The sequence below is a fragment of the Musca domestica genome, unplaced genomic scaffold (genome assembly GCF_030504385.1).
Source record: "Musca domestica strain aabys unplaced genomic scaffold, Musca_domestica.polishedcontigs.V.1.1 35, whole genome shotgun sequence".
In the NCBI taxonomy this organism is placed as follows: Eukaryota; Metazoa; Arthropoda; class Insecta; order Diptera; family Muscidae; genus Musca; species Musca domestica.
Window position 1 is genome coordinate 3,348,620 of NW_026712315.1, and position 26,766 is coordinate 3,375,385.

Genomic DNA, 26,766 nt, shown 5'->3' on the forward strand with positions numbered 1-26,766 from the left:
TACAGCAGATCTTGTGTTAGCAGAAATAATGGGATAAGCGCAATTTTAAGAGAACCAGAAGTTTATTTCGGATTTTATGCTCGTTTTGGTTATTTAAAATGTTGAACCTTTGTGGCGGCGGTACCAGAAGTAATGATCCGATCTTGTGCTGATAGAAATATAGATATGTGCCAAGTTTGAATGGAATCGGATGGTTATTTCGCGTTTTATGAGCTTCATGGGTATTAAAAATGTTGATGCTGATTTGTGGGGGGAGGTACCGGAAGCAGTGCGCCGATGTATCCCATTTTTACAGCAGATCTTGTGTTAACAGAAATAATGGGATGAGTGAAATTTGGTGAGAACCAGATATTTATTCCGGATTTTATGCTCGTTTTGGTTATTTAAAATATAGAACCTTTGTGGGGAAGGTACCACAAGGTGTGGTCCGATCTCTACCATCTTTATGACAGAGCTTGTGTTGATGGAGATATTAAGATGTTGCAAGTATAAATGGAATCGGATGTTAATTTCGTGTTTTATGAGCTTCATGAATATTCAAAATTTTGATCCTTTGTGGGGGAGGTACCAGAAGGAATGGACGGATATATTCCATCTTCCACCACCAGACCGTGGGTTAATATAAATATTGTAATGTGTGTATTTTGAAGACAATCGGACTCTTACATCACATTATAATTATCACATCACGTTATAATTATTCAAAATATTTACCTTTTTGGGGGAGGAACTTCATGGAGTGAACCGATATTATCCATTTTCGCACCGGACCTAGCATTGATGCAATATTAGGATTTGCAAATTTGGAGCAAAATCGGATTGTCCTTAATCCTTCTGTGCAGTAAATTATTTTCTTTGAACATGTTGTCTTTTTGTGGGGGAGATACCAGACCGATATTGCCCATCTCCGAACTTGATCTAAGTTTGACAATATTATTACGATGTACCAAGATTGGATCAAATCGGATACTCCCTTCGAGAGATATCGTGCTCACCAGCCAACCAGACAGATAGACGAACGAACGGACGGACATTGCTAGATCGACTCCAAACGTCCTGAAACAGATTTGGTCCAATGAAGCACGTTTTGGACGTATCAAATGATATATACCCTCTCTAGGCATATGACTGAGGGTGTAAAAATAATAGAGTTGCCGTTTGGCAGATAAAACGAAAGTGATGTCAACCTAGAGTTATTTATATACAACTGAAAATAATCGACATTTGTTGAAATAAACAAAAGGATATGCCATAGTAGAAATACTTGGGTGGTCGGAAAGCAAATCTATAATATTTTCTTTTATTTGTAAAGGTTTTGAAATTTTCGAAACACTTACATCACTCGAACAATTTTTGTTTTGTTTAAATCCTCAAAATTTATTGTTTTGCATATCGTGTAGGGTAAAAGAAGCGAGCTTTTTTCCATCATAAATTAATTTGTTCATAATAAGCAAATGTTTTTTTTTTTTGTCACTTGTCACCAACAATGTTCGCAAAATACCTCCCATTTGACATGTGTCAAAATGATTGATAAGTTGACAGGCCGTCAGCCCGTAGATAGTCGTTGTCTTCAAATCATGTCGCCATATTTCAAAACTTTATCGATTGTAAATATTATTGATAAATTAAGTTGCACTTATTTAAATAATAGTAGTAACACTAACAAATTGACACGAACAAATCACAACATGTCAAAAACAGGGGTAAACAACAAATTATAATCGGAGCATTCTTGAGTTGTCCACACGGCAAAAAGATGAACGATGTTGATAAAAAATTAAAACAACTTGAAGCGAAATGATTGTCGAAAGGTTCTAATTAAATGTTTACCTGGTATTGATAATTTAATTATTGTTTGGGAAAAAGAATAAATAACATTTTTAAGAAATGTTTTAAGGGTGTTCTATTAGCAACAATAAAGGTTTTGGAGTAGTATGTAAATTATAATCGAATTAGATTCAATAGAACAAGAAATGGAATGAAGAAAATGTATTGCGTCAAATGGAAAACCTAGGTTACCTTCAGCCATATGGCTAGAGAATGGTATATATAATTTGATACGGCAAAAATGTGCCTCATCGAAATAACGGCTTAAGACCCTAGGTCTCTTTGGACCAAATCCGTTTCAGGACATTTGGAGTCGATGTAGCGATGTCCGCCCGTCAGTCCGTCTATCTGTCTGTTTGGCTGGTGCCTACGATAACTCTGGAAGGGAGTATCCGATTTGATCCAAACTTGGTACATCGTAATAATATTGTTAAACTTATATCAAGTTCGGAGATGAACAATATCGGTGTACTCCTTCTGGTACCTCCCCCACAAAAGGTCGAAATTTTCAAAGAAAATAATTTTCTGCACAGAAAGATAAAAGATAATCCGATTTGGCTTCAACTTTGCAAATCCTAATATTTGCATCAGTGCTAAGTCAGGTTCAAATTTCACATACATTCCAATATTTTAATTAACCAAGGTGTGGTGTTAAGATAGAATATATCGGTCGACTCCTTCTGGTATCCTTCTCCACAAATAGCGAAACTTTAAAAAAATATTTGTGGCACAAAAAAAAGAAGCGATAAATCGATTTTGCATATCCTAATATTTGCGTCACTTCTAGGTCAGGCGCAAAAACGGATAAAATCGGTACACTCCATCAAGTGCCTTCGCCACAAAGGAGGGGGGTAGGTCATAAAACGAGAAATTAACATCCGATTCCATTTAGACTTGGTACATATGAATATTTCTATCAACACATGATCTGACCATTCCTTCTGGTACCTCCCCCACAAAGAGTCAAAGTTTCGAATAACCCAAACAATTATTGAATCCGAACTAAACATCCGGTTATCTTAATATTTCACACATTCCATTATTTCTGCTAACACAAGATCTGCTGTAAAGATGGGATATATCGATCCACTCCTTCTGGTACCACCCCCACAAAGGGTCAACATTTTGAGTATTCATGAAACTCATAAAAGGCGAAATTAACATTCGATTCCATTTAGACTTTTCAAATCTCAATTTTTTCATCCACACAAGATCTATTGCAAAGATGGTAAAGATCGGACCATTCCTTCTGGTACCTCTCCGACAAAGGGTCAAAATTTTGAATAAACAAAACGATCATAAAATCAGAAATAATCATTCGGCTCTCTTTAAATTTCACACATTATTTTAACTAACACAACATCGACTGTGAAAATGGGTTATATCGGCGACATCTTTCTGATACATCCTCCACAATAGTTTCAAAATTTTAAAAAACAAAACACGAAATAAGCATCCCACTCTCCTCAATTTTCAGACATCCAAACATTTTTGCTAACGCAAAATCTGTTGTGAATATGATAGATATCAACCAACCCATTCTGGCCGATACCATACAAAGGGTCACAATTTTAAATACTTACAGGTTGAGATAAAAAACTGCAACAAAGTCAAGTGCCGCAATTTTTACATTTTTTTTTTTTTTGAATTTAATTGAATGAAAGCAAAAACTGTCGGAAATAGCATCAAATTTTAGAATAAGTTTTGTTCGAATTGGTCACTTTTGGCACGAATTATGGCCTTCTAACAGCCAATGAAACCGTCACACACTGCCCGAATGTTATTCTGCGGCCCATTTCTGGCGAAGCGCTTGCTTGAGGTGATCGACACTTTGGTATTTTTAGTGCCAACCTAGCTTTCCAAAATAATCCATTCACAATAGTCCAACTGATTGGTTTCCGGAGATTTTGGTGGCCATTATGCGCTGGAAATGAAGCGAGGAACCTAATTTTGTAACCATTCTTGGCTGGCGGGTGCTGAGTCCTGTTGGAAAGTCTAAGGTCTTCGGCCAAAATGTTTGCGTGCCCAAAGCTTTAATACACCCTCCAGAATATTTTCGCGATAATATTCGGCATTTATTCTGATGTCACAGTCGATTAATACGAGAGGAGAGCGACCATCGGCTGATATGGCGGCCCACACCATCGCTTGAGATCTGGTGGCCAACCGAAGGTGCACATTTTCAGCTGACCTCTTTGACAAGTAAACACGATCATTTTGTTTCTTTACCAACTGCTGGACAACGAATGTTTTCTCACCGGAGAAACCCAAATTCGGCTGTTCACCACTTTCGACCAAGCGATGGAACTCTTTAGCTCTTTTGAGTCTATTTTCTTTCTGTTTCAGTGCAAGTCCTTGCAATTTTTTGGAATTTCAATGGCTCATTTTTCAATATTTGCCGAATGGAATATTGCGATAGGTTCAGCGCACGAGCCATTTTTCGGCCACTGCGACGCGGGTTTCGATCAAGTCGCTTCATTTACTTTACGAACCATTTCTGCTGATGTTGCTGTTTTCTTCCGTCCACTTCCTTGACATCGGGCTACGCTACCAGTATCACGGTAACGATCGATGGTACAAGACAAAAAAGATTTATTCACATTTAAATGCTGAAGTGCTCTAACGATAGCCACTTGTGGTTTCCAGCCAAATATGAAGAAATCACACTATCACGCTTGAATTCCATCACGAATAACTATTTTTCTGGAAAATTCTCACCAAAATGCTTTTGTACGCTTGAAAGCAATACAACGAGCTTTCGCTGGAATAATTTTACCAGCTGTCAGACGAGTGGCTTAGAAATGACAGCAGTCTGAAGTTGGTTGTAGTTTTTTCATCTCACCCTGTATATATAAATCTTCGTCCGTTTTTTTTTTATTTTTTTGTGCACCAAGCGTGTAATATTACCTGAAATCAGATGGAATTTGGCACTTACGACCAAATTGAGCCTAGAAACAAGTATATTAATTTTTTATAGCTATAGCACCCCTATATATAGTTCATCCGATTTGTTATTTCTATCCTCCGTAGCCATAATATGCACTCCGAAACAACGATATGCAAGAAATTATATCAAATACAGCTCAGAAATACCCTTGCCAAATGTTATCGAGATCGGTTCAGATTTGGATATAGCTCCCACATATATCTTTCTACGACTTCATGTTAATTGTACATCAAATGGGTTATATAAGCCCGAATTGGAAAGACCCAAATGACTCGGCAAATTTAGTAGAAATCGATTCAAAAGGAAGGATATACCTCATATATTAGTTCCTTCGGACTTTAAATTATAAATGTAATGGTTTATGATTTAATTCTAACAAGTTCGCCATTAAAACTTTTAATTGTTATCTAAAGCTTTATTAAATATGCAAAGGGGTGTAGGGTATCATAAAGTCGGACCCGCCTGACTTTAAGATTTTCCTTACTGTTTTCGTTTTGTAGACCTGCAAAAACATGTAATACCCAATAGAAGACCTATAAAAAAAAAATTGAATATTTGTAAGAGAATAGAAAAAGTTATTATTATGTCCTAGTGACATGCAAAAGAAATAATACCTATGACACGGGAAACCAGTGATATAGTAAATGTGTTCTATGAATAGAAGACACTTGAATGATATTCTACCCAAAAAAATAAATCTGTAGGAAGTGCTCCACCTTTAGAAAAAATCTATAAAACCTATAAAAGGAGCTGGCTTCAATAAAAACTTATTAAAAGTCTGCTATTTATAACTCAAGGCAAAAGATCTTGTGTCAACAACAAATATTGTCTATGGTACTGACATGTCCTAACATTTGCAAAAACAAACAAATAATTTAGTTTTTTTATTAGAAATACCTTAAATAAGATAAAAAAAATAAATATATGACTAATGCTTCTCTCTCTCTCTCTCTCTCTCTCTCTCTCTCTCTCTCTCTCTCTCTGTGTTCCCTGCTATCTGTCATTATGCAGTGTCATAAAAATAGAATATATTTACGGAAGGAGATAAATCGCAGGGACTCACAGCATCACATTTCAAAATAAATACAAAAAAATACGCTAGGGTGTTAGAATTAACAGTAGCCGTTCACTTGAAACCTTTGGCTGTAGTAGCAAATGCAACGCTTGATAAGATAACAGGCCATTTTTCATTATCAATCATCATCTTTCCCAGCCGTACAACAGACATCCAACCTGGTGGAGAGTAACGCATGTCAGCATGTCAAATATTCCGCTATGGGACATTTAATTTGTTTACATATATCAAACGTGATGTTTTGATATGTATATCTGTATAATTCTTTGCAATTAGTAAGCATTTTTCTTCTTTTGAGGAAATTTGATTAATAATATTTAATTTGAGTTAATGTCTTGGTGTGGCACACATAATTAACCCATTGACGCAGAATTTTTTCTTTAGCGCTATCATTGTTTTCTTTTTTTACACCCTCAGCCATATGGATAGTGAGGGTATATATCATTTGATACGGCCAAAACGTGTCTCATCGAAATAACGATTTTAGACCCCAGGTCTCTTTGGACCAAATCCGTTTCAAGACATTTGGAATCGATCTAGCGATGTCGGCCCGCCTGGCTGGCTGCTGCACACGATAACTCTCAGAGGGAAAATCCGATTTGGTCCAAACTTGGTAAATCGTAATATTATTATCAAACTTAGATCGAGTTCGGAGATGGACAAGATCGACCCTCACCTTCTGGTACCTCCCTCACAAAATTTTCAAAGAAAATATTTTGCCGCGCAGAAAGAGAAAGGTTGATCCGATTTTTCTCCAACTTTGTAAATTTTAATATTTGCATTAGTGCTTTGTCAGGTGCGAAAATGGACAATATCGGTCTACTTCATCCATTACCTCCCCCCCAAAGGGTCAACATTGCGAATAATTATAACTCTTACAAAATGAGGTGTAAGTGTCCGATTGTCTTCAAATCACACACATCACAATATTTTTATTAACACAAGGTCTGGTGTGAATATGGAATATGAACAATATCGGTCCTTCAAGTACATTCTCCACCAAGTGTCGAAATTTTGAATAATTTTAACTCTTGTAAAATATAATGTAAGAGACCGATTGTCTTCAAATTACACACATCACAATATTTTTATTAATCAAAGGTCTGGTTTGAAGATGGAATGTATCGGTCCACTCCTTCTGATACCTCCCCTATAAAAGGCCTAAATTTGGAATAGCCATGAAGCTCGTCAAACAAGAAATAAGCATTTGATTCTCTTCAAATTTCACATATCTCAATACTTCTACTGAAACAAGATTTGCTGTGAAGATGGAAATGTATCGGTCTAATCCTTCTGGTACCTCCCCCACAAATAGACAAAATTGTTGAATATCCATGAAGCTCCTAAAACGCGAAATTAACATCCAATTCCATTTAGACTTGTCAAATCTCAATATTTTAATCAACACAAGATCGGTTATAAATATGGTAGAGATCGGACCATTTCTTCTGGTACCTCCTCCAAAAAGAGTCAACAAGGGTTCAAAACGATCATAAAATCCGAAATAAGCATCCGGTTCTCACAAGATCTGCTGTGAAGATGGAATATATAGGTCCACTTTTTTTGGTACCTCCCCCACAAAGGGTCCAATTTTGAATATCCATGAAGCACGTAAAACGCGAAATTAACATCGGATTCCATTCACAATTGGTGCATCTTAATAATTCCGTCAACACAAGATCTGTTACAAAGATGGTAGAAATCGGACCATGTCTTCTGCTACCTCCGCCACATATAGTTCAAGATTTTTGAAGAACAAAACGTTCAAAGAATGCGAAATAAGCATCCGACTCTCTTCAATTTTCACACATACAACAAGATCTGTTGTGAAGATGATATATATCTGCGAACCCCTTTTGATTTCTCAGCCACAAACGGTCACAAGATAGGAAGCGAAAATTTTTGCACAGATCAGTATTTTGTCTGCGGGCAAGATGGGCAATATTGGTCCACGATATTGTATAGCCTCCATATATCAGTACCCCCCGATATTCGGTATTTTGATGACTGTAGCCAAATATTTCCATAAAATGTTCTTAAAATCCACAGAAGGAGTTCCTTGTGAGTACTTTACCCCCTGAAAGAGAAATGTCCATATACATATGTATAGCCCTCATACAGCTGTACCTCCCTATATTCGGTATTTGCATGATTTGAGCTACATTTTTCGATGGAATTATCTAATAATCCATACTAAAAGTTCTTTCTAAGCACTTTACCCGCTAGAAGAGAGATGTCTATATAGGTCCAGGATATCGTATAGCTCACACACAACGGTGACCCCCGATTTGACGATTTTAGTGGTATTATTCATCGGTTTTTTTTTTAAATTTCATATTTAGAATTCGTAATGGATACAACAGCGTATGACAAAAAATTGCGTATGCAGACCCTCTTCTTCGTATAGCCACCATATAACGGTGCCTCCCAATATTCGGTATCTAGAAGATTTTAGCGACTTTATTCACCGAAGTTGTTTCAATTGTATATTTAGAGTTCCGAAATTGTTTCAAATTTCGTATTTGAAGTTCCTAATAGGTACTACAACCTGCGACAGAAAATTGTCTATGAAGGTCCAGGTCTTCGTATAGCCCTAATATAACGGTATCTCCCGGATTTTTTTTTCTAGTTTCGTGTTTGATCATTGTAATGGCTTATGACAAATATTGATTATGCAGATCCACGTCTTGGTATAGATCCGGTATTTTTAAGATTATAGACCGGTATTCTTAAGATTTCAATAGAATTTTTAACGAATTATACTTTTTTAAAGATTTTCAATTACGTTCGAAACGGTGAAGGGTATTCAAAGTTAAGCCTGGCCGAACTTACTACTTTTTATTGTTTTTTTTTTTATATCATCTGCGAAGCATATCTGTTTCAGCCTTCTTAATTTATTAGATTTTATAGAAAACTTTTTTAGATTTTTAGATCGATAACCTTTTTTAAAGAGGATGTCTTCCACAGATTAACAACTGACGATTTCGAAATTTAATTTTGCCTGGAATGTTCAAGATATTTTATAACTAAAAATTATTTAAAAAAATGTTGTTGTAAACATAATATAGTCAATACTGCATCGCCCTGCAATCTATGTTCATTAAATACTCGTATTGCATGTGCCCCACTTTTGTATTCCTTTTTTACTGCTAAACTAATTTTGTATTCCCTTTTTTCACATCTTTCTTCCCTTTCCACCTCTTTAGAACCTCAATCGCTTTGGAGATTCTATGGGTTCGTTGGGACATAGAGCACTTCTGCAATATGTGGACGCCAATGATATATCCGGTTTGCGTTCCATCTTAGATAGCCGTCATCTAACGGTCGATGATCGCGATGAAAATGGTGCCACACTGTTGATGATTGTATCGACGCGGGGTCTAACGGCATTTGTGCGGGAGCTTTTGGCTCGAGGTGCTGATGTTCAGGCCGAAGACAATGATAACTGGACAGCGCTGTTGTGTGCCTCAAAGGCAGGACATTTTGAGATAGCCCAGCTGTTGTTGGATCATGGAGCCGATTTGGAACATCGAGAAATGGTAACAAAAAAACAGATTTTATTGAATTTAAAACTTTAAATAAAATTTTTAATTTTTCAGGGCGGTTGGACGTCACTGATGTGGGCAGCCTATCGTGGCCACACGGAACTGGTGCGCTTCTACTTGGAAAAGGGTGCCGATGTCAATGTCCATGGTAACTACCATTTGGGCCCTCTACTGTGGGCCGCTGGTCGTGGTTTCAAGGACATCGTTGAAATGCTGGTGACACGTGGCGCCAAGGTAAATGTGGGCGATAAATATGGCACCACTGCCCTGGTGTGGGCCTGTCGCAAAGGCAATGTAGAAATTGTCGATACTCTGCTGAAAGCCGGTGCTAATGTCGATACAGCTGGTATGTATTCATGGACACCCCTGCTGGTGGCCGCCTCAGGTGGCCACACGGACTGTGTAACCTCCGTTTTGGAAAAGAAACCCAATGTCAATGCCTTGGATAAGGATGGCATGACCGCCCTGGCCATTGCCGCCAGAGAAGGTTACCAGGATATTGCAGCGGCTCTAATTGCCGCCGGGGCCTATATTAACATACAAGATCGTGCTGGTGACACACCCCTCATACATGCCGTCAAGGGCGGCCATCGCAGTGTGGTCGAGTCTTTGCTGAAAAAACATGCCGATGTCGATATCCAGGGTAAGGATCGCAAAACCGCCATTTACACCGCGGTGGAAAAGGGTCACAATCAAATTGTCAAAATCCTCTTGCACACAAATCCTGATCTGGAAGCTGCGACCAAAGATGGCGATACGGCCCTGCTGAGGGCTGTGCGCAATCGCAACTTGGAAATAGTACAAATGTTATTAGATCGTAAGGCGAAAGTGGGTGCTAGCGATAAGCGTGGTGATACCTGTCTGCACATAGCAATGCGTGCCCGTTCCAAGGCCATTGTGGAGGCATTGCTAAGGAACCCCAAGAACAGTCAGTTGCTGTACCGGGCCAACAAGTCTGGAGAGACGCCCTACGCCATTGATACCGCCCATCAGAAGACAATATTGGGTCAGGTGTTCGGTTCCAGGCGTTTGAATACCAACGAAGACTCGGAGGGCATGTTGGGATATGAATTGTACTCCTCGGCCTTGGCTGATGTGTTAAGCGAGCCGACGTTGACAACACCTATTACTGTGGGTCTCTATGCCAAATGGGGTAGCGGAAAATCGTTCCTACTCACCAAACTTAGAGAAGAAATGACAAATTTTGCCCGCCAATGGGCGGAACCTCCGATACGAACAGCTGGTCTGCTATTCCTAGTGTGTTTCCATTTAGCCCTTATACTCGGCACAATTGTGGGCTTGTGCACCTGGTCCTTTACCTGGGGTCCTGTGGCCGGTGTCTGCTTCCTGGCCTTCACATATATCCTGCTTGCCATTATACGCTACTGTAACTACCAAATGGACATGTACTGGGCCTATTCCATTGATCATGGAATACAGAAACGTATTGGACGTCTAAGACTGATCTTTCAAGTGGCCTTCTGTCATCCACCCGGTGCCCAGGCGGATAGCCAGGCAAAACCGGTGCGTTTTCATTTTGCCGAGGCCAGCAGTGCTTCGCCCACGGGCGAAGGAGCTGTGGCCCATATGTTGGCCTCTTTGTTCGAGGCCATCGAGCAACACTACGGCTGGCTATCAACCCGCTTATATAGAGCTTTTCGTCCCAAACCCCTGAAAGTTACATCTGGTTGGCGCTGGCGTCGTATGTGCTGTCTGCCCATTGTGGTAATCTTTGAATTGGGTCTGCTAACCCTGATAGCAGGTGTCTCCCTGGTTGTGGCCTACTTTGCCCATGGTACCAGTGTGGATAGTGACAATGTTCTCATGTCAATTTATGTCATCTGTGCCATTCTTATTACCATCATCTGTACAAATCTTCATGTGTTAGCCAAGGCATTTGGAGCCCTCTTCACCTCACAGGGACGTCATCTGAAACGTACAATACGTTCAAGTGAAGGAGCTCCCCTCACCGCCTTGGGTGCAGAGGTGGCGCTGATGACAGATATGATAAAATGCCTGGATGCTTTTACCAATCAACAAAGTCGCCTGGTGGGTGTTGTGGATGCCTTAGATTCCTGTGATACCGAGAGAATCCTGTCCGTTCTGAATGCCATACAAACCCTGCTGTCTTCGCCGAATCGTCCATTTGTCATGCTAATTGCTGTGGATCCCCATGTAATTGCCAAGGCGGCAGAGGCTAATAGTCGGCGTCTTTTTACCGAGGGTGGTATTGGTGGTCATGATTTCCTAAGGAATTTGGTTCATCTTCCTGTGTATTTGCAAAATTCCGGTCTACGTAAAGTCCAAAGGGCTCAAATGACAGCGTTGCTGTTTAAACGCAACTATGGCGAATTACAATCGGATGATGCTCCGACATTGGGTCACTCCGTGTCGGCTAGACGTCTCTCGAATGCCTCGGAAATTATGTCGAGTCAAGAGAAATTGCGTGGTCCCTTGGGAGGTGGACGTGGTGCAGCGTCGGGTAAAAAGTCCCTGCGCCTGTCCGAATCTGTGGCCAGTTCAATTGGTTCGAATTTACATCGTTTGGGTCAGAATCCTCAAGGTGTCTTGGATATGTCGAGGATCATGTTGACCGATGACTACTTTAGTGATGTCAATCCACGAAGTATGAGACGCCTGATGAATGTCATCTATATCACAGGTAAGTGGGGGATTGGACAGGGTTTAAATTGACGGAAGTAATGATATTTTTCCTTTTTTCCAGTCCGTTTACTAAAGGCATTCCAAATTGACTTTAGCTGGTATCGTCTAAGTTCTTGGATTAATCTAACCGAACAATGGCCGCTAAGAGCCAGTATGATTGTACTGCATCATGACCAGTTTATGGAATCATTTGATGACAGTGTTCCTCTGCAAGCGGTCTATGAGAAGTAAGTTTCAGGAGAGATTATTTTTTCAAAATTTTTTATATTATTATTTGGTTTTAGGGTCCGCCCGAAATTGGCTTGTTTACGCGAAGCCGCTCCCCTCTTGGAATTGGACCGGGATGAACGCAAATTAGACGCCTTCCTGCAGTTGCATAAATCCGATTTATTGGTTGCCGATTTACGTATCTTCCTTCCCTTTACCATTAATTTAGATCCCTATCTAAGAAAGGTGCTTAAGGGTGCGTATTCTTTTGTAGAAGTATTTTGGATATTTGTTATTAATTTAAATTATTTCGCAGAGGATCAACAATCCATTGAAGATGAAGGCTCAGTGGTCTTACAAAATCGTCCTAGTGTTCAACATCCACCACGTATGCCACCCACACCAACCACATATATGCCTTCACCAATGGGACCATACCCGCCATATCAGCTGCTGCAAAATGAATATTCAGCAGTGCAGGAATTGCGTCAACGAAATTTCAGTTCCGGCAGTGAACCACCCATGACACCGCTATTGAATTCGCCAGTCGAATCGTTTGGGGTAAGAAAGATTTATAGTTGTCTTAAGGGGCACAATCAAACGCTTTGAGAAATTTCCGAAATTATACGGGACTGTGTAAAGTACCATTACGGATGATTTTTTTGTATTTTGTTATAAGACTCATAGATCATGAGCCGTCCAGTAAGCCCATCTGAAAATATATTTTTCAGTCAAAATATATGTTGTGGTTGTAAAATTGTTGTCAAAATTAGACTTCTTGGCCGACCTTATATAGGACTTAAAAAGACTTATATCTTAGTTCCCTATTTAATTTTTTCCATTTTATTTCAAATATATTTTTCAGGATGATATTTTACAAACGAAACTCTCCGACCTAACCGTTGAGGGTGTTATTAGTTTAATAGAACGTGTTGAAGATTTGAAACCTGCTTTAGCGAAATTATCACCCATCCTACGGGAGAATGCCATTAATGGACGTGTGCTGAAATATTGTGAACTTAACGATTTGAAAAAGGTAACTATCTTAAATACTTTACCTTGCTTGATTTTTGAATCTTCAAAAAATATTTCAATTTGATTTAGGAACTCAATCTAAGTTTTGGACACTGGGAACTATTCCGTTTACTGATCACCACGATGCGTGACTGTGAGAAGATGCAGCGTAAATTTAAAACTACTCCCGCATTAACGGAAATTGCCGCCAATCCTGCACCAATATCAAAAGACACACACGATTCTCATGCGATGGTGGTGGTGCCGACTCAACCCCATTCAAGGAAAAATTCCACGACATCACATATGGAGAAACAGGTAGGCTGCGAAAAAAAGAATTATTGAAGTTTTAATCAATTGAATTGCAGAGGGGAATAGTCACATTCAATCTAAGAGCTAGATTCTCGCATTTCATAGCGAACATTTTACCTTTTAGTTTGATTAAATTGAAATTTTTAGAAGCTATTAAATATCTAGTTTTTATACCCTTAGCCATATGGCTGCAGAGGGTATATATCATTTGATAAAGTCAAACGTGTCTCATCGAAATAACAATGTTAGACCCTAGGTCTCTTTGGACCAAATCCGTTTCAGGACATTTGGAGTTGATCTAGCGATGTCCGCCCGTCTGTCTGTCTGGGTGGTGCGCACGATAGCTCTCTGATGCTCCCCGATTTTATTCAAACTTGGTACATCGTGATATTATTGTCAAACTTAGATCGAGTTCGTATATGGACAATATTGGTCCACTCCTTCTGGTACCTCCCCCACAAAATGTCGACATTTTCAAAGAAATTAATTTACTGCACAGAATGAAAAGGGATAATCAGATTTTGTTCGAACCTTGCGAATCCCAATATTTGCATCTGTTCTAGGTCAGGTGCAAAAGCGGACAATATCGGCCCACTCCATCAAGTACCTCCAACGCAAAGGGGGGGGGGGGGGGGGGGGTGTTGTCTTCAAATTTCACACATCGCAATAATTTTATTAACCCAAGGTCTGGTGTTAAGATGGAATATATCGGTTCACTCCTTCTGATACCTCCCCCTAAAAGATCGAAATTGTGAATATTCATTAAGCTCATAGAACGGGAAATTAGCATCAGATTCCATTTAGACTTGGCACATCTGAATATTTTTATCAACACAGGATCTGTTATAAAAGCTGTAGAGATCGGGCCATTCCTTCTGGTACCTCCCCCACAACGGGTCAAAGTTTTGAATAAAAAACAAATATTAAATCCGAACTAAGCATCCGGTTCTCTTCAAATTTCACACATTCCATTATTTCTGCTAACACAAGATCTGCTGTGAATATAGGATATATCGATCCATTCCTGCTCCACAAAGGGTCAAAATTTTGAATATCCATGAAACTCCTAAAACATTCGATTCTATTCAGACTTGGCACATCTCAATATTTCCATCAATACAAAATCTGTTATAAATATGGTACAGAGCGGACTATCTCTTCTGGAACATCTCCCACATAGGGGGAAAAACAAAACGCTCAAAGAAAGCGATAAAGGCGTCCAACTCTCTTCAAATTTTAGCCATTCAAATATTTTTATCAGTCTTGGGTGAGATACGGATTGGTCAATATTATCCAACTGCTTTGGAACCTTCCCTATAAATGGTCAACCATATGAATAATCATAGCTCAAGGCTAGGGGTGTACATCTGTCGGCAAAACCGGCTGATACTATTTTGCTTGTTTTTTTATTTGATTAGACTCTGGTCGTTTCTATCGACAATCAAAATTAATTTCAATGGGTATTTGTTCGATATCAAATGTGAGAACTTGACGCCATCACAATTGTCATTTATTTTATAATTTAGAAATCTCAGCACATAGCCAATATTTTCAGTTGTTTATTAACTTTTAAAGTTATGCAATTTGCAAATCTATGGAGTGCTCTCAACATACACACAAGCACTTTTTGCATAAAGTCTTATTAATATTGAAATCCACAAAAATATCCCCTTTTAATTTGAAAACCCACAGAGATTTCCACTTTTCTTTTTTTAAGTTGTTAATGCATACCACCCAATGTCATATTTTTTCTACATAATTCATTGTCTAATATGAAAATCAAATTGATATAAATGAACATTTTATTTATTCGTTTATTTATTCCAACAAAACCATTCACATTTATTCCGCATCAAACCAAAAACAAAAATTCAGTCTAAAGTCCATGAATACGATTATCTACAGGTAAAAAAAAACAATCACCTTACAATGTTGTTATTGTTGATTTTAATCGTTTCTTTTTTCATAAATGTTGTTCTAATTTTTTCAATATTATTTTGTAGTTCTAGCTTTATAGTTGTCCCCTTGGTTTTATTAAGATTTATTTTCAAATTTATGAACTAAAAATTAACCGTCAACTGAAATTGGTTAACGATTTTAGATTTTTTTTTTGAATTAAATACCCGCCATATTTAATTCCTTGGGAAAACTCTTGACTTGAAAGGTATTTCAAACATTTAATTTTAAAAGCTAAACATCTTCAAAATTCTTTAAATGGAAATCGGGTTTTAAGACTTTAAGTGTCTTAAAAGTTCTACGAATGATCGTGGTTTGAATACTTAAAGGAGTCCCTAAAAATCCATGATTTGGGAACTTAAGGGAGTCTTAATAATTCGTTTCGAAACTTTAAGGTTGCCTTAAAAATCTCTGATAAAATTTATATTTTGAAATTTTTGAAAATTAATATTACATTTTAGAGAGTCTTAAAAATCCATATTTTAATGACTAAATAGTTTTGAAAATACCTCAAAAATTGAAAAAAGGATATCGCTAAAAATCACTGATTTTGAAGGCCGCTTTGTAAATTTAAGACTCGTTTTAATCTCCTACAACAATCTAGATCATGGTCTTGATTGAAGTCTTCATAAATTCCATGAATACAAGATCTTCAGGTGATCTGCTATAGATAGAAATAAAAAATGGTATATCGATTTGAAAATGTCTTATTTTAGAGATGGAAGACCTTCTACAGGGCGAGATAAAAAACTGCAACAAAGTCAAACGTCATAATTTTTACATTTTTTTTTAAATTTTAATTGAATAAAAGCAAAAAATTTCGGAAATCAAATCAAATTTTAGAATAAGTTTAGGTTTGAATTGGACAACTTTGGCACGAATTATAGCCTTCAAACGGCCAATGAAGCCGTCACAGTTTTTTCATCTCACCCTGTATAGCCGAGAAGTAAACTTAAAAATCGCAGGTTTTGAAGCCCGCTTTGTAAACTCAAGACGCGTTTTAATCTCCTATTTACAATGCAGATCATGGTCTTGGACATGATCTAAGTCTTCATAAATTCCATGAATACAAGATCTTCAGTTGATCTGCTATAGATAAAAATAAAAGATGAAAATTTTTTGAAAATGTCTTATTTTAGAGATGGAAGACCTTCTATATGCATTCTTAACATACTCTAAGAATATGTGAGCTCTGACAGGTCTTCTATAAACAGATGACTCACAACGAGTTTTCATCCCAAAGATCTACTTTAGGGAGAAGACCTTTATAAGCTGATCTCACAAGTCCGGGTCTAAAAAATAGTGAAAAAAAAACTGTGGAACCAATTGTAGAGATTTTTTAAAAATATTTTTAACGAAAACCCAACTGTTTTATTATTTAATAATTTTGTTTTTATTATTTGTAGTATTTCCAAAAATTAAAACAACTTAACCATTCTATTGTTGTTTTTCATCCATCTTTTTCCTCTTCTTCTAATTGTATTTTTGATGTTGATTAGTTCATCTAATATTATTAACTTGATTGGATTCAAACAGTCTAATAATTGCCGTGGTTATTCATATTTACAGGTCACTCTCGAGGAGCAAATGATTTGCGGTGCTTTACAGACATTGAATGAAGACGCCTTTGAAGATGTGGCCAGCAGTGAAAGACCAAGTCCATCGGGCATGCCAACAGGTGAGATGATTGCTGCAGCCGCACAACTGCATTTAGCACCCATTCGAGAATCATCGGAATTCGGTTCGCCATCCGATGAACAAAAATTGAATAACAATTTAATACCATACAACAACAACAATTTTAATAATAACAATTACAATCCGAACAATACGAATACGCCCACCAATACACAACAACAACAACAACAACAAGCAATGCAGCAACAGCAACAATATCATAATCCTCATCAACAAATGCAACAGCACAAACTGACAACTGGCGACTACAATCGCAGTGCCAGTTCACATTCATTACATAGCTTGTCGGGTGGCATGCAAATACTGGGTAATGGTATCATAAGCAATGCAAGTAGTGGATCAGGTGGTGGTCTAGGTTCAATTGGTGGTGGTGGTGGTAACAATCTAATTTTGAGTTCCAACAATCTTGCCAGTCGCCATCCTTCGGTTAGTGATGATGTACTCGTTGGGGGCTCCCTGACCCCACAATTACGCTCACCCTCAATTACGAGTGGCATACCCACTGTTGTCGTTATACCCAATGAAAATGGTGGCGACAGTGTCACTCATCATTTAGTCGATGATACCAAATTATAGAATTTAAATTGGCTGGGCAAGGGTTGGTTTCAGTTATGATAAAGAACTTCAAAATATTGTGTTTTTTGTACTCCATATTTTGATTTACGCAGAAATGTAAATATCCTTTGATAATATACAAACATATCTTATACAGAAAAAGTCAAATAAGAAGAAGAAGCCGATATAATATCAAAACTATTTTTATTAAAGCAATTCAAGAAAACCAAAAAAAATAAAAAAAAAAACAAAAAATATTTGTAGGTGAAAAAATGCAATTATAAAATTAAACGACTATAATAGCCATTAATGAAAGAGATATAAGTAATTTATCGAAAGTCTTAACTCAATACTGGGCGATTTTATTTACACTACTATACAATGCTATATTTTCAAATAATCTTAATACATACAAATTGTAATGTAAAATAGTTATAAAGTAGTAAATTTGAATAGCCGAACAAATACAGGTACAACAGATATGTATTAAAATTCTAGAGTAACAATTACCACAATTTCAATTTTGGTTCAAAGGAATGAAAATCAATTTTTGATTGTCGTTGTTATTTCTTCAAAATTCCTCAAATGTTAAAAGTACACATTGTTGTAAATATATAATATACTTCTATTCGAAGAATTTTTTATAATTTTTCGCTTTTAAAAATTTTTTCCTAACCAACTTATCCATGAGAGCCATTGAAAAGCAGAATGTTGATTTTTTTATTACCTTCCCCTTACCTAGGGATAGTAAATACATGAAGCCACTATATTCTCTTTTACTGGGTGATGCTAGAATCTTGGATTATTAAATTGTTGAATTTATGATATAATGAAATTTCAAACTCACTGCTATTATTTGCCAACATAATGACACCAATCGAACTGTCGATGCCAAATGCAAGTAACCGACTAAACTATTAAACAAGTGGAACATATTTGTGTGGGCTTTAAGAAACGAAAGAAATCATTAGGTATCTACAAGAACGGGAATGAAAGTCAAGCGGTCGACTATTTGACTCCCTACAAAACAATGTCTTTGGAACTGCACGGTTAGACCCAAGATGGTTTTTTTCAAGAAATTGGTGAAACAAAAAATTCTTGCTTCAGGGCCTGAATGCTATGGACTCAAATGGTGTTAATTAGATCCTCATTTTAAAGATACTACATTTTTTTTAAACCTTTGCATAAGTCTTGCCTTAGAAACGGAACGTTTTTAATTTTTGTAGCTTTTTTCATCAACTAATTTTTAAGGATTTTTCATTTTTATATCCTCCACTGTAGAATGGAGGGTATATTAAGTTTGTCATTTCGTTTATAAAACCTCGAAATATACATTTTTAGACCCCACAAATCATATACAGGGTGAAATAAAAAAACTGCAACAAAGTCAAACGCCATAATATTTAATTTTTTAAACTTTTTTTGAATGAAAGCAAAAAATTTCGAAACAGCATCAAATTTTAGATCAAGTTTAGATTTGTTCGAATTGGTCACCTTCGGGAGAAATTATGCCCTTCAAACTACCAATGAAACCTAATGTTGCTCTACGATATTTTGGCCCGTTCCTGGCGAACGCACATTTTTTTCACGGGTTTGTCTAAAAATTGGTATTTTTTAGTAATAATGGGTTCTAGCTCCGGTGGCGAAACATTGCATGTATAGGTCCACGATTTGGTATAGCCCTCATACAACGGTACCTCCGATATTAGGTATTTTGATGGTTTTTTGTCACATTTTTTCACTGATTTGTCTAAAAATTGGTATTTATGGGTCCCAATGGGTTCTAGGTCCTTTGGCGAAACATTACATGTATGGTCCACGATTTGGTATAGCCCCATATAGCGGTATCTGCCGATATTCGGTATTTTGATAATTTTTTGCACATTTTCCTATGAATGTGTCTAAAAATTGGTATGTATTTGTGGATCATAATGGGTTATAATGTTTCCTTTACCCTAAGATGGAGGGTATTAAAAGTTCGTCCTGGCTACTACGCTTTTCACCGTATTTTTTTTCAAATTTGGAATTTCGCAGTAGGTACTGCTTTCTATGCAGATCCACGTCTTCGTATATCCACCTTTTATCTCAAACATGTTATTTAGAGTTTGTGATAGCAAAACATGAATTTCGGAATTTTTAAAATTTCAGTAGCATTTTTCAATGGACTTTGTAGCACTTTAAGAAATTTTACCTAAAACATACTAGATTTTGGGCCCTGGGAATTTCGTAAAAAAATATTCTTGAAAAAATTCCAGAAATCTAAGAATGCAAAAAAATGTTTGGACATAGAAAAAAGTTTGAAATGTTGGTAGAAAAACAAAACAAAATATATAAAACAAAATTTACGCTTTCAAAAAATAAAGGGTCGTAAAAATTAAATTTCTAGCTGTTAAGTAGGTTTGGAAAATGCTTTTAAAAAAATCTACGGTTTAAAAACATGTTGTTGAAAATGCAATCAGATATCAGATACCTTCGAAGGTATTGCATTTTTGGAGAAACAAGCGTTTGAGCGTTTTGTGTCTCTAGAAATTTGAAATCTTAACAATTTTAAAAGACACTTTTTTTGAGTTAAAAAAAAATATACATTTTTGTCTTGGAAGAGTTTAGTTCCGAATGAATAGGTTGGATTAATTTTAAATAAAATCTTAAGCCTCAGTTCAATTACCATTCAATATACAGTGGGAATTTATTAATCAATTTAGTTAATTTATTATATCACACCTGCAAACACATGCCAAAATAAAATTCAATACATCTCCAAATGTCATTTGTCATAATTACACAATTTATCCCCCCGAAACATGTATTTGAAAAAGACAAAAAAAAAAACGTTCAATTTGTTTCTTTTAGTTTAGGCGCCAAACAAGTTTTTGTGAATTTCTCCACACATTGTTTTAAGAATTACTTTGTTGTTTTTTGTCGCTTAAGGCTTTTATTATTGCACTGTATTTCATAAGATGTTTTAATGTTGTTCATATGGCTTTGAAATATGTTTTTCTATTACACAACACACACACACATATACACACACAATTAAAAAAATCAAATACTTTTCTGTTCCTTTCCACAAAAAAAAAATAAACCAAAACAAAACACAGATGCTACACAACAGCCCACCATAATTCAAATTAATTAAATTTGAATGAAAATAAAAAAATGGGAATTTAAAAAGTGATGATTTTAAGGAATTTGTTTTTGGGGGAACAGATCTGCAAAGGACATATCCATTAAACTTCCCCCCGCCAACCTTCATCAAATGTTTGGAAATTATTTTTTAAGCTTTCTTCTTTTTTGCTGTATTTGTACTTTGTTACTAACCAAAATAAAAAAAAAAAAAAAACAAAATATATATTGTAGGTATTTAACAAAACAAATAAATTAAACCTAGTTTAGCAATTATAAAAAAGAACAAACAAAAAAATTGAAAAAGTTAAAAAAAATATAAAAAAAAATAAAAGCATGTAATACCAAGTATAGAAGGTCTATTAACACTAACACCCCTCCCAAATATAAAAACCAAACATCAATTTGAAAGACAAATATATGCAAAACTAATAACTAGTAGTAAATAATAAATATAATATTTATAGATACTATATATTTAAGCGATTGAAAGCTATATACATATACATATATTTATTAAAAATATATTACTATTATTTAAGTAATTTAAAACAAAAATAATATTAATATTATTAATAATAAACAAATGAATAAAATGCTATTCTTTTAATGCAAGCAAATGAAAAATTAACATTTTTTGGCGTTTTTCTGGTTTCCCCCATTTTCATTATTTATTTCAAGTTGTCTTTTTTTTTCTTTCTTCTGTATATATGTATGTAAATTTGTTAAGACAATATATGTATAATGTTCATTTTTGTTATAATCCTAAAAAAATAATGCTTAATAACCTTAATGTGTGTTACATGGAAATCATAACATTTATTTTATTTTTTTATGGTTTTGAAGGAAAGGGATTTTTAACATAATTAAAATTTTTAACAATTTTTTTTTAACAATCAATTTAACACAATTTCCTTTTAAAACGTTGGAAGTAAAGGCCAACACACATTGGAACATAAACAAAAAAATGCGCTAGGTTCATCCTCGAAACTTTCCACCATTGGAGAATGTTTAGATTTACAAATATGTCCGGATGTTCAGAAGCAATTTTGTTCTTTCTAACAATTGTGAATACCAATTAGATCATGAAATGCTATTGGATTTTAAAACAGCTTGAATCGAGTTGACTTTGAGTAAATTCTCGTTGTAAAACTGTTGAAAGTACCTGAAATCGATGAGATACCGTTATATGGGGGAGAGAGAAACATAGAGAAGACATTAAAAGTTAAGTTCCTCAATTTTTTTCAATTCAATCTTTAAAAAAATTGCCAATTAAAACAAGGATTCGTAAAGCTATGCTCTTATCTATAAAAGTTCTAAAACTATGAATACAATCCATAAGATTTGTTCATTAAAATTCAAATCAAAATAAAACAAATAAGATAGTATCAGTCGGTTTTACCGACAGATGTATACCCGCAGCTATTGTACCAGAAGGAGTAGACCGATTCATTTCATCTTCACATCAGAGCTTTGGTTAATCAAAATATTGTGATGTGTGTAATTTGAAGAAAACCTGAATCTTATATCGGATTTTTTAATCGTTTTGGTTATTCAAAACTTTGACCCTTCGTGGGGGAGGTACCAGATGGAATGATCCGATCTCTACCATTCTTATAACAGATCTTGTGCTAATAGAAATATGGAAATGTGCCAAGTCTGAATGGAATCTTCACAACAGACCATGGCTTAATAAAAATATTGTGATGTTCGTAATTTAAAGACAATCATACATTTACTTCACTTTTTATAAGAGTTGTAATTATTCCAAATTTTAACCCTTTGTGGCCGAGGTACTTGATGAAGTGAACCGATATTATCCATTTTTGCACCTGACCTAGCACTAATGCAAATATTAGGTTATGCAAAGTTGGAGCAAAATCGGATTATCCTTTCTCTTTCTGTACAGTAAATTATTTTCTTTGAAAATGTTGACATTTAGTGGGGGAAGTAACAGAAGAGGTGGAACGATATTGCCCAAATTAGAACTCGATCTAAGTTTGACAATAATATCACGATGTACCAAGTTTAGATCAAATGGGATACTTCCTTCGAAAGTTATTGTGCGCACCAGTCAGACTCCAAGAACATACAACCATTGTTTTGACACCAAATGATTTCGGACTGGTGACTCACAGAATATAGCCTCTGCCAGTCCTCATAGTTGAGACTACTTGCAGTTGGAACCAAAGATCCGTAAGTGGTGATCCACAGAATATATTCTCTGCCAGGCTTCGTAAAAAAGACTACTACCAGTTCTTCTCAATAGTTCCGGCCTTATGATCTACTGAATATAGCCTCTGCTGAACTTTGTGGCTGAGAAAAAATTCACATAGTTTGGGAATGGTAACCCAGTAATTTTACAAGTAAAAGCTAACATAGATCGGGAATGGTTATCCACGGAATTAAGCTACTACAGGCTTTGTAGGGACGGCCAGACAGTGTTGCGTGTCAGAGGCTGATGGTATGCGGGTCGGGACTACGCCCTAGATAATAAGGCTGGGTTGGCCGGAGTTCGAATGGGAAACATCCCCAAGCCGCCTCCTTGGCGCACGTAACAACAGACAAATCGACATTACTAGATCGTCTCCCAACAATTCCATTGTTAAACATACTGCGTGGAATATGGCACCGCCTTGTTGAAACCTCATGCCATGCAATTCAAGCTCTTGCATTTTAGGCAAACAAAAATGAATATCACCACACGGTAGCGCTCACTCTTCACAGTTACGTTAAGATTCGCAGCACATTTAAAGAATTGCAGTCCAATGGTACCGCCAGCCCATAGCTTTCATATTGCATCTGACTGATCTTTCCTAAATTTCCTTAATCAACAATTCTGTCTATTTACGACACCATTGAAGCAAAAGTGAGCTTCAATTATGTAGATTGAAATACATTTTATTTAATTTAATTTATTTATTTAAATAGTTCACCAAAACGTTACAAGGTATTGCCTCTAATCTTTAACTGAACTTAAATTAGAAATGTCATGAATATTTAAAATAAAAATAAAAAAGAGAAATATGAGTAAATAAATAAAGAGATTAAATTATTAATAGAGAGAGAAAGAGAGAGAGAGATGTTATATAAAAGGAAATTGTAGAGGTAAATGGGAGACAGTGATAATGAGTTGATGATTTTAACAAGAAGAACAAAATGTAAAAGAAAATGAATCGTAAAGACAATAAATAAAATAGAGTGGAAGACTAAGGTATGTCTGGTTATTTTTCCTGCAGGAAAAATCCAGCAACTTCTTTCTGAGAGAGTTAGGTAGTTTTATTCTCTTTTACAAAAAAAAAAAAACTTTGAGAAATAAACAGACGGAATTCCTGCAAAAAATTGCAAACAATCAACTTATTTATCAAAACAAAGCAATTTGTCCGCAAATAAAAGAAATTAAGAATGCAAAAATTAGGAATTAATCGAAAAACAAAAGAAAATGTTTTAAAATTTCTTGGCCAAATATGCATTACCGGAAAGAGAAGAAGAAGAGTTACAAGTGTTTGCAAGAAGAAATTTGTCCAGCAAGAATTTGCAAACTCTCAGTGAAAGAACTGTCAAAATTGTTCTCTCAAATCGCTCCCCTCGTCAGTAACAATTAGCAACAATTTTTACAAATGTTAGGGTAACCGGACACACCTTTAATTTAATTCATTTTTATTTTTAAACTTGAACTTGCGCGGTGAACAGAGCACGCATTTTGATAATAAAATGCAATGTTGTTGGTTTGTCAGACGATCCGTGGTTAAATTATATACCAAACTAAAGATGTTTCACAGAGAAACAAAACACGCAATTTTTGAGAAAAAATCGTCCTTGAAAACTACATTGATTGAAAGTTTTGCGATATTTGCTGATCGCCACTAATGTTATAATTTCATCCCGGCGAAGGGAATGGTCACTTGGCTCTTTCAGTTTTTGTATATGACAATTTCGATTAAACCTTTAGCGATGTAAAAAAAATATTATTTTGTAAAAATGTTTCCAACAAAATGATTTTTCTAAATTTAAGGCAAAACTTAAAAAAACTTCAAATTGATTCTTTCTGAATGAGATTTCTGAGCATGAATATAAACTCCAGTATAATCAAAGCTGGAAGTCATTCTTCTTGTAAATATGTATATGTTTCTTAAGGGATAAAATAAGTAATGAAAAACGACATTCTTTCGATCTTTTTCTCTTTTGCATGTTCTTCTCTTCGGAAAACAAAAAAAAACTTTAAAATATTGAAAATCACACGTTGACGTGATATTCAGCCAAAATATGACTAACACACATTCTGATTTCTTAAGGAAAAAATTCACCACATTCTCATTTTCCCCACTGTTGCTATTCAGAAAGTTGTTTTGTGTTATTACATCATTCTATTCTGTTGTGTATATGTATTTCATTTTACATTTTTTCTTCTTATAACTTATTTTCCCTTTCTATATTTTTTTTAATACCAATCCAATTATCCCCTCCCAATAATGTTTACCCTACTAATTTTGGAAAAACACTTTTTCTTTTCTTTTAACTTTTCTTCTTTGCCGACAACTATGCATTCTTTGCATTTCGCATACCACAAAAATATTTTTGCAGATACTGAAATTCAGGGTACCAGTTCTGTGTTGTCTTCGACTTTAATAAATGGCAGTTTAATGCCTCCCGCATCACCGGTACAACCTCGCCGTGACTCGATACTCAAGCAACAGGGTAGTGTAAAAACCGACAAAAGGGTTTCCATACGCGCCAGTCCCAGTTCCTCGAATGTGGAGTATATTTCGGAGAAATCCAATGAGAACTCGAATGTTTTGGGCGCCAGCACAAAGAAAAGACAAGGCAAGCCGCCATCAGGTATGTTTTTAAATTAAATATTTATAAATTATTAAAAATACTAATTTCTTTTATTTCCTTACAGGACCTCGCCCAGCCTCCCTGGTCATAACGAAAAACGAGGGCAATTCTCATTTTAAATTGGTGCGATCCTCGTCCATTGACTATGAAGACATCGAATCCCAACATGCCACAAATATTCAAAGACAAACCACTAACCGCACCCTCCTCGAACAGCTGCAGGAAGATGAATCGGCCCCACTAGTATTTACCGTCCACAAGTGACACGCTATTATTTTCAATATTTATTTATTTAATTTTTCCACATTTTCATTTCATGAAATTCAATTTAAGTTAAGATTGTCTAGAAGAAACACAAATTCCTTTCGTTTTTCCTCAAATACTAGTAATAGAAGAAAAATCTAAAACAGGATATTAGCCAATACATTTACAACTAAAAAAACTAGTACAATATAGAGGAAATAGACAGAGAAAAATGTGTGAAATTAAAAGGTGCCCCAAACAAATTTATACTTCAACAAATATATATTTTATTAATATTATAAATTGTTATTTAAGAAGAAGAGGAAGAAGTAAATTACAAATAAGAGACTCATATATTTTGGGATTGAAACGCACGTACAATAAAGTTGGAAACTAAAATAAATATATATTATATTATTTAGAAATGAAATTGTTTTCTTTAGAGGAAATCTGGGACATTTTTATTACCCAGTGTTCACACAAGACAAATTGTGAACTCTGATTCCAGAGTTGTATTTTACCACACATACATACTGAAAGGAACGTTTTCCTTACTACTAAAGCTGCTATCGGACGATAAGGGTTTTACATATATGTAGTGTCAAATTGTCCATACGTAAAAGTTGAACACATCGTGTGATACAGGGATGACATTTCAGTTTTTATATGCATGAGTAATGTACATATGTACTTTTTCGATCACAGAGAGTCCTATTTTCATCGGAAAAATATAATTTTCTCAAAGTGTTCTTTGTTTGTCG

At 35.8% G+C, this 26,766-nt stretch overlaps 1 protein-coding gene across 13 annotated transcripts in view; it reads left to right on the forward strand.

The window, feature by feature from the left end:
- The window catches only part of LOC101893237 (kinase D-interacting substrate of 220 kDa), a 97,265-nt gene extending 70,847 nt beyond the window's left edge, over positions 1 to 26,418 (forward strand). For 6 of the 13 annotated variants that reach the window (XM_059125722.1, XM_059125729.1, XM_059125725.1 and 3 more), the window contains 9 exons: positions 9,056 to 9,388; positions 9,449 to 12,056; positions 12,120 to 12,285; positions 12,343 to 12,521; positions 12,582 to 12,826; positions 13,131 to 13,301; positions 13,370 to 13,597; positions 15,467 to 15,496; positions 17,117 to 20,889. In XM_059125722.1, coding sequence (XP_058981705.1) covers positions 9,056 to 9,388; positions 9,449 to 12,056; positions 12,120 to 12,285; positions 12,343 to 12,521; positions 12,582 to 12,826; positions 13,131 to 13,301; positions 13,370 to 13,597; positions 15,467 to 15,496; positions 17,117 to 17,821 — 4,665 coding nt within the window. In that variant the 3' untranslated portion in view covers positions 17,822 to 20,889. The other 7 variants (XM_005176325.4, XM_005176327.4, XM_059125723.1 and 4 more) reach the window with 6 other exon arrangements.
- Positions 26,419 to 26,766: the final 348 nt, after the last annotated feature.